Genomic DNA, 14,818 nt, shown 5'->3' with positions numbered 1-14,818 from the left:
AATACAGCTTTTCCCACTGCCCCCCACGCCCCCCATCACTATTTTTCAAGAGAAGTATAAAATGTCAACTCCATAGTCAAAATTACCAATAAGTTCTGCAGTATAGATATGCTAATAAGAGATGCTTGTGCTGCATCCTCATTGTCAGGAGACAGAGAGGGGAAGAATTGTTTTGAGCAGTTCGGTCAAGCATAATAGGAAGTGATAGGATGAAATTAAGCAAAAAAAAGAAATTTATGTTGCACGTCAGAAAAAATTGCCAAACAATCAAGTCAATTAAAATCTGTGAAGGGCTTTTAAGGTATTCTCAATCCTTCTAACCTCTACTCTAGAGAATATGTCCTAGTAGTCTATCTAGACAACAGGAATGCTGGGAGATGAATGTGCTTATTTAAGGATAAATTGTGTCTAAACATGGGTGCACCCAAAATGTCTTTAAAGTGAAGGAAGTCTTAACTTCTCAAATGACAAATGGGTGTTGTCTGTTTGCTGGTGCTGTTCATAGCTCTGCACAATAAGTAGAATGAGCCCAAGCTAATAACATACCACTGCCTTGGGGAGCTGATGTTATGCTGATGCAGTGGTTATTTAGCAGATGTCTTCTGATGCTGCAGGACACTATATTACAGTACTTGGAGTGTTCAGTATGAAAAGTGAATTTTCATATTCTAATGCAACGATAAATACCCATCTGGGTCAGAATTAGTTGAAAGCTTGCTGAAGTCATTGGAACTCTTTCTTTTGACTTCAACAAGTTTTGGGGATCTGCTATTTCATGTACAGAGAAATCTGAGCAGTCCCAGGGAATCTGAAGTGTGAGCCCGAGACAAGAAACACAAATGGAGATCAAAGACTCAGAAGGGGAGTGAAGGATAAGAGACAAGGGCAGAGCTTAAAGGAGAGGTAGAGAAAGGAGAGGTAAATAAAGCTTTGAATATGAAATAGAGAATTTGAAATTCTGCTTTGTGAGCATGCAAGTTTGTGAATACAGGTCTACGGCCACAAAGTGATTTTTGCAAATCTCTGTCACCCTCCTTAACCCATATTTGTTTTGATAAGAGAGTAGCAAGATCATGGAGAAGAGGCTATTCATAATGTCTAAAACCTTGTTTCACAGTCCACTATTAATATATGTAAATTCTTCTGAGAGCAATGGGAATCTGTGTGTTACTATATTTTCTTTTCCAGTTATTAGGGTTTGATGTGTGGTAGTTATTTGCATCCAACAAGGGTGACTGTAGAGTCAGATGAAAGAGCAGCTCAGTGTTTATATTCAGGGATTTAAAAGAGATGAGCTCTTCCCAAATGAATTAAAAAAGAAAAAAAATTATCCTAGTACCTAATGGCTTCCATGAATTTTTTTTACTTTTTAGTGTAGTTCGGCCTTTTATCCAAAGCTGACTGGTGAGTGGAAGCTGACCCACTTTTATCTAGTAGCCTGCATTAATGTCCTTGTGTGGAAGCCAATTATGATACCAGCATTGCTCTGTAGAGTATTCCCAGCAACACGTACAGTATCATAACAACAGCTACACAAAATCTCCCTTTAAGTAAGTTGCCAATTTTGTGCACAAGGAAGAGAAAAGATAAACATTTGGTAAACATGCAATATCTGCAGCAGTGCTGATTGCTGTAGGGAATCTATGCTGTACATGTGAGAGCTCTCAAAATTAAAAGACGATAATTTTTTATTTATCAGGACCTGGCATAGTACAATAATACTGCTAACTCCTGAAGAGAAATAGTTGCCTGATTTCACATTATTTCATTTTCAAATATGTTTTAGTTTTGAAGATTTATTTACATGCATATCTGATATAAGTAGAAATTGCCTTTAAATAGCATTAGAAGTATCATTTTATATGACAGTTTTCACAGGAGAACATTGAAAATGCAAATGTTTGCACTTCGTTTCTTTCAGATGTTCTGCAAATTAAAGGTTTGACATAGAGTCTTCCCTCCAATTGCTTTGTACTATGCCAGGATCATGGAGGGATACTCTCTTTTGTAACTGGCCTGAAGATATCATAAGTAAAAGCACATCCTTTACTTGCTTGGTGCCCTCAGTTCTCTCACATACCGTGGCATACCAGTGATGAAAACTATACTGAAGTGTGTGCCTTCCTTGGCAGTTCAGAAAAGGCACCTCTACATCATATTCCCGATTCCATCACAATCATTATTAGTGCCAAGAGAAGAGCAATAGAAAAAAAATTGCTTATATTTTCTCCTTTTTCTGAGGCCACTGTAGCTTGAGGTTGTATTGACCAGGCCTAGGAAACAGTGACAGTTTTTGGAAGGAATCTTTTTAAAAATTAGATCCAAAACTTTCTTCCCTGTCTTTTTTGGTTCATTGTTACTTTTGTTGTTAGCAGGGATATACCGAGGTTATGAAAGAATTGTAATTCAATTTAGGTAGATCTGCACTGCAGTCATTCAGCAGTGGGGCCTGTTAATGCATACAATGTGCCCTTCAGCAAAGTCGTTGAGATGTTTTCACTGTAGCATACAGCTGCACTAAAAACTAAAGGATTTTTCCAGTTCACCTGGAGGGGAAAAAGGAGCATCAATCTCTTGACAAGAGATGAAAGAAATAGAAAAAAAAAAAAAATTCTTGCCACGCATCAGAGTACTTGCAGTAATTCTCATTGTGGCATTGAACTTGCCCTCTGTTGAAACATTATTTTTCATGTATTGAAATGTACTTAGAGCATAGAACTCTACTGAGCAGAAAATTGTTTGTTTATATATTTTCAAAAATTATATTCAGATGAAATGGGAAGCAGCAATAAACATTTTTACATCTCTTATAGTTGTAAAAGAAAGTATTGCTTATTCTAGGAAGGTAACTTTTAGTTCAAAGCTCAGTCTGTACGTACATCAATCAGCGTTAGGCATTATAAAAGTAAGAGAGGAATTTATTCTTCAGATATTAATTTGTTACTGAATCTAGGTAAATATGTACTGCTTTGCAGATGAAGATAGTCCTGCAAAAATCTTATTGTCAGTATCTCTCCTTGATTAACCAATTCATTGTGTAAGTTAAGCTGGATTTATCTGCATCAGAGCGAGGCTTGGGCTGTACAGGAGGCTGAACACAGACACAGCTCAGGAGACTTGGCATCCAGGTGTCTGAGGAAATCAGTAGGCACACCATAAAATGGATTGTTTTAAATGAGAGGTTCTGCCACAGTGATAGGTAAATGTGCTGTTAAAGGCCACTTCTCTTTCGACTCCTATTAAAGTCTGATAATAAAAGCACAGTGATTTTGTTTTCTTACATGCATAGTACATGCTAATACATACCTACCTGCAAACAATGGAATGAATGTCAATAAAAAATATATGCTTTGTTGTCCCAGCCTTTGCACACCTTGCTGTCCAAACTGAAGTGGCTGAGTCTCCCTCATAGAGCTGCAGGCTGCTGTAAAATATCATCTTCCCTGGAAGATGCTGCTGTTTTTATTTCTGTTCTTTTATTTGGAAAATTCTCAACATTCCAGTGAGTCCTGGAGGAACTAGCTTACAGGATTTTGTAATAGGGAAGAAGAGGAACACTTCTCAAGACTCAACAAGAAGCTGAGTGTTTCTGAGAAACTTTTTTTAAAGCAGGAGAAACTGTAAGAGGTTTTTTATGTGTCTCTAAGCTTCTGTAGGTAGCAAAGTGTTGATAAATTATGGAGTAGGTGAAATAATTTTGTGATGTACCTGGGAAGTGAGTGGAACTTCTGTGCCAGGTTGAAGGCAGCTAAACTCCCTTGCCCTTGGTACAGCTCTGACAGCAGCATGAAGGAGCTGTGAGCAAGTTACTTCAAGGTTTTGAGTATCAGAGCGAATTGGAGATCGGGGACATCTAATATTTTCTCTAGTTTGAGTGCAAGAGGGAGGGGTTTCTCACTTCAGACATCCATGCAGCTCACCCTTATAAGTCAAGTGTGTGTTGACATGGTGGGGGGGGGAGAGGAAAAGCTATTAAGAAAACCCATCAAGATGGAGATAAACTCATGCAGCTGAGGACTTCCACAGCTGATCTGACCCTTTGAAAAGTCATTGAAGAGAAACAGGCGCTTTTGTAGAGCAATCCTGGAAAACACTTCATCCCTGGAGGAGTTCAAGGACAGGCTGGATGGAGCTCTGAACAACCTGACCTGGTGAAAGATGTCCCCCTGCATATGGCAGGGGAGTGGAACGAGATGTTCTTTAAGGTCCCTTCCAACCCAAGCCAGTATATGATTCTATCTGGAGAACTTCCATAAAGCTGGAAGGTTTTGGTACCACTGTGCTGAGAGTTATATAAGACTCTCAGGATTAGGATACGGCTTGAATGTCCTTGGTTTATGCTGCAGTTATGCTTCTGAAAGTTGTCACTTGCTACCTTCATGTTTTTAGCTGTAGTATTGATTTTTAAAAGAAATTTCAGTTGTTCTGCCTCTAAGAGGCAAAATCAGAAACAAATGCAATGTTGTTCTGAAGTCTTGCTGTTTTGTCCGAAAATAAAATATTACAAAAATCTGCTTTGATAGTAGGTGATAGATGAGCCCCATTTTACTACAAGGAATATCTGATAAATTGCTGGAGCTGGCCATGAGACAGACCACAGTTGGGACAGATTTTTAATAACCAAATTCTTCTTCCAGAAGTGGCAGTGTGTGGAAGATGCCAGTGGAAAACTCAAGCTGCACAAGTGCAAGGGAATGGCAGACTTGGCAGCTACAAGCAAAGGCAAAGGCACCTCCAATATTTTGCCCAAGTATTACAACAGGAACAGTGAAGACTGCAATTGTGAAGAGAATGAATACAAGCTGAGCCACATCAGACAGAGAAAGAAACTCTTCTCCAAGAAAAGTAAGCAAACCTTCTGTCTCTGCCTTGGAAAGCTGTTGTTTGCTAACTCACATAATTGTCTTGACAATCATAGGCATTTAATTGTATTAGCATATTTCCTATGTATCTCAACCATGAAACAGCATGTCTCATATTGGACAATCAGAGTTGAGAATATCTGACTGTAGGAAGAATGTTTCGTTCTGGGAAATGCAGTGCCCATGCTGAAAAGGCAAATTGCGGACAGTGACATAAGCTGTGGAACGTGAACAGTGTTACACAGCAAATACTTCTATTTTCAGTAGCTCCTGCAGTGCTTGGAACTGTTACTTCAGTAATTTATTTTCAATGTGTATACTTTGTTATTGAGGCTGCTCGCTTCTAACATCCTTTTCTTCTGCTCAGTCAGCAGAGACAAGTCTGACTTTTAATCAGACATAACAGCCAAAGGGGATGACTGGTTTCCTTGGCACAGGTTAGTGCTTTTTCAGAAAGCCCATTTTACTGACTCTGTGAAATCATAGTCAGACTAACATCTATATTTGACGTATATAGTTTAATTATAGATTAGAGGTAAACAGCAACACGGAATTATTAGTTACTTGTAATGTTTCTTTCATCTCACTCCACAAATACAGAGCTTTAATTATTTAGCAGATTAGTCTTTTTATATCATGACACAAACTTGAAACACAGAGTTTAAATTTATTTTCTCCCATTATATTTGTCTTGCAAGCTGATTAGTAGTTACTAAGCAAATTCTGAGTTGAAAAACAATTAGTGGTTCCATCCAGTATATTCGATGTTTAAATATGTGCTACAGCCAACAATCTGTAAAGAACACTAGAATTTGTACTCATTTAAATAATTTTTTTTAAGTCACAGAAGGAATTAAGTAATGGGGAATCAACAGCAGTAGATGGAAGGCACTTAATGAGGACAGGAAAACAATTAAAGTGAGGGCAATGTAATGATATCTGATAATACTTAACAGTTACTTAAGTACTTCTCGTTGCTGCTTTCTAAACATTAGCTAATTTTCACAACATGCAAAGGAGGTGGTTAAGTGTATAATTATCTTTAGTTTATGTATGTAGAAAGTTAAGGTAAAAAAAGTGAAACTTGCTCCCTCTCACAGAGGGATCAGAATGGTGCTTTTCCCCTGTGATCTGCTCAGATGAGACAGAGTTTATACTACACCCTTCAGCTCATTAGCCTCATTGAACCTTAAGGCATAAACTTCAGCAACACAAAACAGGATCTTGACAATCACACAGCCATTGCTTGTGTCCAAAGTAAAGTATTTGCCTCCACAGATGCTTTGTTTCTCCCTCTTCCCACATCTGGGGTGTGCTGTACAGGGAAGAGTTAGCTTGGACCTATTGACAGAGACTTTTTCATTGGTGTTGGCTATTCTTCTACCTGCACTTATCTAATAAATCACACACCAAATGTAAGTGAGCCCACAGCTGTACAAATCAAAGTGACATACCAAGTTTTTTCTAAATAGCTTATGTGGAAAACTGGACTATGGTTAGTTAAGGGAGTCACCTGGATACTCATGATGAGTATTTGCATTTTTATGACCTGTTCTGTGAGACTTGGGATAAAGCATGTTCTGTGCTGGTTTGCATAATTGTTAGCGCACCTTTGGGGTCTGCTACTCAGAATTTGATGAGTGCATGAGATTGGATTGCAGCCCTGCTTGAATGCCAGTAAATGCTATTCATTAGTTTGAACCACTGCCAAACAGAAAATACAAGTTTCTAACTGGACTAAGGGTCATGTCCACATTAATGCAGTAGTTCCAAGCAGTAGCAAAGTTTTGAAGGAAATGCCCTGATCACTCATTTCTGTTGTGCATAACAGAGATAGATTTGCAAAAGGTCATCTCATTGCATTCCAATCTACAGTCATTTGCAGAAAAGCAGAATGGATGCCCTGCATCTGGGGTGCATGAAGCATGTTGTAAACCCTAATAGGGTATAAGGATTGGTCTTTCAGAAAGATTGAAATCAGTTACATATAGTGAGAACAGATGGTCTAAAAGACCAGACTAAATTGCTGGTACAGAGGCTGGAGCACCAGACATTTTGATAAAATAATTACATTCTAGTGTAGGCATGGTTTAGAATGCATTTTCAGGTGCACCAGTGCATTTAGCAGGCAACTGCATTTTCTAAATTGAGTAAAGTGAGTTTCACAACAGGGCTGTGTCATATATGTGCAATTTGGACAATGTAAAAATACATAACTTGACTGTAAAGCACTTAAGCACCAGAAACCCATAAACATGAACATTTGGTATGTCTGGGTTTACAAGTCTGGAATGTTTCCTTTTTTGTCCTCTTTATTTCTTTAGTGTGCTCTTGTTGTTATAAGGAAGTTCAAACATAGCTTTGCAGTAGGTGGAAAGTTTAAATAGTGAGCTCTCAAAATCATTGGCTGTGTTTTGGCCTATTATGTTTTTCTCGCTGTGGATTTGATCTCTTCTTCCTGTGATGAGCAAGTGTATGTGATTAAAGGAATTCTTAAGCTGCATGTAGAAAAATGATGATAGGCCACACTGAATAGTAAAGAAACAGAAGTGTGTACAAAGAGTGCATTTTTATTCAAATTTCCCTGACAGTCATTTTACTTTTGAGGTGGTGTCAAAGCTGGATCAAAATGTCATTTTTAATAACATTATTTGTTACTAAAAATAAAAAGTTCATTACTTTACAGATAATGCATTTGAAGTGGCAATTGTGAGAATGGGATATAAGAAAGTACCTCTAAACTTAATCTGTATTTCTAGACACTAGAGATATTTTTTTAAAAATGTCTTTACAGGGCCCAGTTTTACTTTCTGTTATCAAAAAAAAAAAAAGCTCTTTTGTCTAACAAATGCAAAATACATAGACATTAGTGGAAAACTTTGTTCCTTTCAGGTTCCAGTGAAGACAAACATGCAGGTCAAGTGGTGCAATACCAGCTGGATGATTTGGGCTCTGAAAGCAGTTGACTTTCTTGACTTAAATTCCTCTGGACTCCATTTTACAACACAATTTTGAGGTTGCAACTTCTTAGCAATACCATCCCTAAGGCAGCTGGTTTCTGTAGTAGTTGAGGAAGAGAGCCATCAGATTTAGAGAGCTTACCAAGGCCAGACTTTAGTAACCTGAAAAAAGGAGCATAGATGTTTTTGGCGAAATATTTAACAGCCCTGGATTGGCTGTTTGTAGGCTGTGTACAGAGGTAAATAGATTGGAGAGTAAAACCTGGGGGAAGAGTGACTAATAAGTAATTAAACATTAGTATTTATGCCTGCAGTTCACTTAGCAGATGGGAGCACACAGTACCAATGAGTATTGATCTTATTAAATATTTTAGCCACTTCAGAATTTGATACTAATCACAGCACTGAGTCAGCACTGTGGGTAACATGCTAGGATAAAGCAATAGAAGCAGTCCTTTATGAGATGCCTCACTCCACACCAATTAGTTAGTGCTAAGGCTGTGTTAGTTTGGCTGCAAAGGGAGGAGTAACCTGGCTCCTAGGTGTTCAAGGACATGTGGTTGATGGTTTCCTGGGGCCATTTACTGAGGTCCAGCAGGCTGGATTGGTGTATTAGACTTGGAAGGAAGATTAATTGTTAGTTGGCTGTGCTGAACAAGATAAAATGAAGATATGATTAAAGAAATGGGAGTTTATACTTTAAATCTCATTGGTATGGGTGTAGCTTTTTAGAACTTCTTCCTACCTTGGAAAAGATGAAAGTTTCAGTCTCATTTATTCAAACATTTCCTGAATGGGTGCCTGAAATAGGGCTAATCTTTTGTGGCTTTTTTTATCCCTTCAGCTGTGACTCACCTGGTTTAATATCCGCAGTAAACTTTGAACTATGCATGGAAAATGTGCAAAACCAGACAATCCAGCTGGTATTCTGCTTTCTCTGTGTGGTGCTGACAAAAATATCGTGCTTGGCCAAGTTTCAGGTGGGAGGAGATGTTTATTCTGCTTCCCACAGACTGCAAAACGACTTTTGAGACTGTGCAATCTATCTGAAATGAATTTAAGGCCTATTGAAAAAAGTCATTCTGAATTAATGCCAGAGTTTGTGTGACAGTTAAGGTACTTTTTTGTCAATTTTGGGTGTTCAACCTCCGGTTCCATATTTTCTTTCCCTCCTGCTTATTTTGCTGGAGAGATTATCCCACTGAAGAAACTGGCCTTTCTGTGGAGCATGGGACGGCAAGAAGGAGCGATCTTCTCATTTGGCACATTGGTTGAATTTTGCCTTTATCAGATTGCAGAGGGAAGTCCCATCTCATGAGGTGTGCTGTGTGTTTGTCTCTTTAAATGAGAAGTGACCAAAGGAACTAAGGGACTCAGTTGTTTCCAGTAATATCTGTGTTAATTCCAAGCCTCATATACAGAGTGTACAAGCCTCATATACCAGGCTCCCCTAGGGCAGAGGGCACAAGAGAGTCTGTGATACCTGGGTTGTACTTTTTCCTCAAGGAATGAGATGATTGTGCCTAATGAGTGACTCTCAGCAGTCACTGGTTGTGAGCAGGAAATACAGTCAGAGATGGACCCCATCATACAGCAGGGAAGTTTAAATGTAGATTTAGATTTCATAACTACGTTCTCTTTTTGCCATTCCAGACCAAGCAGAAGAGGAGTTCTGGGGATTTGGGCTGGAACAGAGAACTTTGGAAAATAGTAACAGGGAAAAGATCAATGAGAATCTTGTACTGCACAGTGGCAATTCATAACAAATATTTAATTTTGCTTTTGAGCTGCAAATGCAGAAGCAAAGTTTGAGGGAGCACTGGAGAGTGGTGCTTCATGGAGAAACTGACTGTCTGGGCTGCACATCAGGGAAAGAATTGCATGTGGATAAAAATAAAGATTCAAATATTAGTCCCTTCCAAAAAAATCAAGGATCTAGCCCTAGCCTTGAAGAATAGAACTGGGAAAAGGCTCAGGCTGAGACAACTCCAAGAATGTGTTGCAGGAATCCTAGCTGGGAAGAACTGTAGGATGGACAGCAGAAAAGCACAAAGAACTGTTCCCTGAGGGTGGCTGGCTGTCATTACTGTCACAGTTAGTGCTTAAGGTGTGACTGCCATCTGGTGATTGTGGGGGAAGAGCAAGCATCTATTTGAACAAGCTATTTGTTCTCACTGGCGCTGGACTACAGCATTTTTTCCCCCTTTGCCATTCTTTTGTGTTTGCGTTGTACCTGCCCTCTCATGCTCTGAGGTATCCACCCACTGGTACTTCCATCCATGCCGACGTTAAGGAAACAGCAGTTCACAGGAGAACTGCAACAAACACTGTCATCCAGTTAATTCCAAACAGCACAGTATGGGCTGGGGCTTTTCCTTCCAAGAGCCACAGAGAGGAACAAATTGTAACATGCAGTTTCTGCTGCTCTTCCACTTTTTCCATGCAGAATCCAAACCAAGCTATGTCCGGAATCGCTCTATCCGTTCTGTATCTGTTGAGCTGAATGGAGCTGCCTATCACCTGGTTTTAGAGGATGGATACCAGCCCATCTTACCAAGAAACATCACCAAGCGGCACAAGGTGCAGAGGGCTGTTTTCCACGAGGAGGAAGATAGAGATACGGGGGAATATAGTGGCACTGGTAGCATTGCAGAGTACACAGCCCCTAGTCTGATCAAAGTGACCCACAGGTAAGTGCACATGCTAGGTTTTTAAAAACGTTTGCTCCTTAAGTGACTGCGCTTTTCATAAATGTGTGGGTTGAAGTGTGCTAAGCATGTTGCATCCCTTTTGGATACTCAGTCTAGCCTCACTAAAATTCTTATTCCATTTGTATAATAGTCTTCAGTTTTGTTTTAGTTTGGTCAGTGAAGAGGGGCATGAAGCTCCTGAAAAGCTGCAGCAGTGCTTTTGTCTCCTGCATTGTGTGGAGACGGTAGCCACTCATCAGTGCATATGTTTCCAGTGAGAACAAGCAAAACTGTTGGCAACAGGGGTGTTAAACCTGCATGATCCAGGAGAGGCCATACTCCTGCAAATGAGTGTGTAGTGGGGTAACCTGGCCTGGCTGGAGACTGAAGGCCCTGACTGAAGCATGAACTGGTTTGGTGTCACTGGTTGCTTTGTACAGAGTTTTCTGTAATCAGTGCTAGGAGAGGAAAATCTGTATTATGAATGAAGTTGGATGGACCAGAAGCATTGGGAAATGGAACATATTGAGAGAGAGGGGAGGCAATTGTCTGACCACTTTAACAGCTAAAAATAACTTCCTTGGTGGTGAATCTAGGGACTGCTAATGTCTCTTCAGCTGTACTTTAATTCATTTATCACCATTTCCATTTGTGAGCTATCAGAAATCCACCAATCATTATTGATTACATGTTTTATATTGTTTAATGACTAGCTCATGTAAACATGCAGGAGCCAGGTAGCTGCTCTTGATATCTGTGTTTTCCATTTGCCTTCTGTTGACAGAAGTGAATTAGAAAGTCACCAATATGACGAAATGTAGGCATCAGAGAATTGTGCCTTCCTATCCCAGCTCTCATGACTGTTCAGGACTCATAAATCACTGGTTTTTTTCTTCTGGAACAAATGAAATTCACTTTTGCTGCCTTAGTGCACGAATCCCAGATTTTTACAAGGAACTGTCAGGAAGGTTGTACGTTATTCATGAGACTTCCCTAGCAGAAAAGAAGGCCGTGGGACAACATGAGGTGGTTTAAAGAAAATAAAGGAACATTGCAAATATTCATCTTTAATTTAAACAAGCATTCAGAAATGGCTGCATGGTATTCAACCCCTAATAAACTTTCCAGGTAAATCTGTCAAGTAGTGTTTTTTTGTTTTCTTCTTTATTAAATAATTTTAAAAACTGGATTTCACTAGAAGTTAGTGAAACATAAAGATTTTATATTGTCAGAGGGTGTTTTGCTTTCAAAGTGAAGGAGATACCATTGAAAGATTTTATCACTTTTGTAGAAAATAGTAAAACTTCTTTGTTTCAGTTTTGTTTTTTTGAGTTTCTTCTCTTTTCTTTATGGTGTAGTAATGCATCTTACCTTGCTACTACCCCTGCATCACTTAATTATGCATCGAGAAATTGCTTCTGAGTAATGCTTTCAGTGCTTGCTAATTAGCAATGATTATTTATGCAGAAAGTCTATTGAATAAGCAAGAATTCTGTGTAGCATGATTTACATACAGAAATGAAACAGTCAACAGGTTCTGCTTGATAGAAATATTCTCATTGAATTTTTCTACCTAAAAATTTCCATGGCAACTGCAACCCAGACTTCCTTCCTGGTTCAGAGCACACTTGTATTTTCTTGAATGAACATTGTTTTTTGAATTCTGCATGTCATTTCCAATCCATGGTCTCATTTGTCCTGGAGCTGTGTTATTAAGAGCAGGTGTTTGCATTGCTCTGTGTGTGTGTGTGTGTGTGTGTGTGTGTATTCACTGTAATAATAAACACTGTTTGCTTTTCCATGCCAAGGTGCTACATCCTGGAGAATGATACCGTCCAGTGTGACACAGATCTGTACAGGTCGCTGCAAGCTTGGAAGGACCACAAACTTCATATTGACCATGAGGTCAGTGATGTTTTCCGTGTGTGTTTTTAGCGGTGTTTTCTGTGGGGTGATAGGATCATGCTGACTATCTGTGTCTGCCTCTGGGTGTCTTTTTACCTCTATGGAACCTTTTGAATTTGCTGGCTAATTTCAGAATAGACATTTCAGAAATAATTAAATTATTACAAGTTTGTGAAGACAAGATGCTGAGTGGACAGAACTGCAACTGAAAGCACAAGCTGAGAAATGTCATATGCCTTATCAGGCGAGTAAGACTTAAAGCTGTCCCTATCCTGGGAAAAAAATCAATCTGGATCTTTTTATTATCTTAGTAGTTCTGTTCCCCAGTGGGGAACCTGTCAAAACAGTCCTTCAGTATCAAATATAAAGGCCCAAGGAAAAGTGAGCTTCATTAGTTGTGGTGCTTCTAGAATTAATTTCTTTCACTTGCTACTGCTTTTCTTAACCTTGGACTTTCGAGTTGAATTTTTTCATAGGATTGTGTATATGGAGAACTTAGAGGTAATTTGCTGTATGAAATTTGCCAGTAAGACTTTATCTGACATTTTTGCCACTAATATTAGCTAAAACCCTTCATGTGTATAGTGTATGAAAGAGGGTCTAAGGACCAGGTAAGGAAGGAACAAATGCCAGAGAGAAGCATAAAGGATGGATGTCCTGTAATCTCTTACCAAATTACATAAATTCACAGTAAAGTTCTATGTAAGAACTTCTTGGTCCCCCTTTTCTTGTAAAGAATGACACACAGGGTAAATACTTAAAAACTTACTAGTCTGCTAAGATTAAAAAAGGGCAATTTTAATATTACCACAGTCCTGTAATTGTTTTTTCTTCAGAAAATGAAGCCAATATAGAGTGTCAAAGGAAATGAAGTGTGAACACACTTCTGTCCAATTGTGTTCCTGATTTAGGGTCACGGGGCTGGGTTCGTTGTCCATTTTCCTTGAACACTCTGCCCTGTCTCTGCTTCAACAGTCATGAGCTTCTACTACACCTATGGTTACTGATGGCCAATGGTAGCTCTGCAGAGACTTTTGTTCACATTAGATTACTTTGATTTTTCTGCTGTGCAGAGGCCTGCAATACCCGAGTGGAAGTGAGCCGTCTTGTATGTAAGTCAGACGAGCAAAAGCAGGAGTTTCATTCAGTAAAAAAAGGCAGTTAAAAATAAACCTCAAGGGTGGCACAATTAACCGCTGATTGCTATCCCATGTGTCCAGACACTGCTAAAGCCTGCTATGCAAAGTGACAGAACCTTCCTGCTTTGCTTTTCAAAACCTCTGAAGAGGGGATTTCAGATCACTCCTGCCCTATCCCCTTTCCAGTGTCAGAACACGCTGAAATGTAATGACTTTGTTTTCCTTTGAGCAGCCTTTCTCGCCTTGTGAATGTGCTGTAGAGAGGCAAAACCAGAGTGGATGCAGGAGTGTCTGTCTACCTGCAGCTGTGTGTCCCCTCATTCCCGCAGCAATGCATTCTGCTTTCAGAGTCAAGAATCAGAGCAGGCAAACTAAGCCAGCTTCCTCCTGCTGTAGTTTCCTTCTGGAAAGTGAGATAATTTGAAAATGCTTGTTAGTGGTGAGAGCCACCGTAGATACCGAAGAGGAAGCTCTTGGTGACAGTAGAATGAGTTTGAGAAGGTTAGAATAGCACTAAATCATGCTGGTTTTTTTCAAACTCTGTCTTGGTGCCTTTGTTTTTTTTAGATTGAAACTTTGCAAAATAAAATAAAAAACCTGAGAGAGGTGAGAGGTCATCTAAAGAAGAAGCGACCTGAAGAGTGTGATTGTAACAAGCTAAGGTATTTTTTGGTATACTTCTGAATAATTATTTGTAGTGTGCAGCTGTAACTGATTTATCAGATCTCACTGATCTAACTGGTTTATCAGATCTCACAGGAGAGATCAGGATCTTGTTTGTTCAGTTGTGCTGACTGTACTCCTGTGTACACATTTAGGGGAAGTGTACACAGGCCGCTGCACAAGTACAAGGCCCACTGTCTGCCAGGCAGGAGTTTAATTGGACAGTTGAGCTCTTGCTCTGCAAATAAGCACAACAGAAAATCTTCCAAAATCAAAAGGTAACCCAAACAGAATTTGTCCCTGAGAAAAGCTGTTCGGGAGGAGACCCAGGAGCACCTTCTCCTGCTCATGGTGATGACAGAGCCAGCTCTGAGGCTGCTGAGAGCCAGATATCACTGAGAGTACTGCAGCCACAGTGGCAGAATAGTATGAGTATCAACAAAAAAAAGAAAGCTGTATCTGAATGGAGTCATAACTGCATGGCAGCTGTGCTTAAAGCACCTGTTACCTAGTAGACTGTCAGAGGGTGTGGATAAAACTTCTCTGTCCTGTTGGTGTCACGGAATGCGTTTTTGAACATGCTGAAAACCTCGCACTCT

At 39.5% G+C, this 14,818-nt stretch overlaps 1 protein-coding gene across 7 annotated transcripts in view; it reads left to right on the top strand.

The window, feature by feature from the left end:
• The window catches only part of SULF2 (sulfatase 2), an 85,300-nt gene that overhangs the window by 63,051 nt on the left and 7,431 nt on the right, over window positions 1-14,818 (top strand). For all 7 annotated transcript variants that reach the window (XM_064730269.1, XM_064730264.1, XM_064730267.1 and 4 more), the window contains 4 exons: window positions 4,638-4,845; window positions 10,269-10,512; window positions 12,321-12,417; window positions 14,124-14,218. In XM_064730269.1, coding sequence (XP_064586339.1) covers window positions 4,638-4,845; window positions 10,269-10,512; window positions 12,321-12,417; window positions 14,124-14,218 — 644 coding nt within the window. The remainder of the gene's footprint in view (window positions 1-4,637; window positions 4,846-10,268; window positions 10,513-12,320; window positions 12,418-14,123; window positions 14,219-14,818) is intronic.

Source organism: Zonotrichia leucophrys, chromosome 20, assembly GCF_028769735.1.
Source record: "Zonotrichia leucophrys gambelii isolate GWCS_2022_RI chromosome 20, RI_Zleu_2.0, whole genome shotgun sequence".
NCBI classification, from domain to species: Eukaryota; Metazoa; Chordata; class Aves; order Passeriformes; family Passerellidae; genus Zonotrichia; species Zonotrichia leucophrys.
Note: the sequence above shows the minus strand (reverse complement) of the source record. Positions and strands in the feature narration are given on the sequence as shown.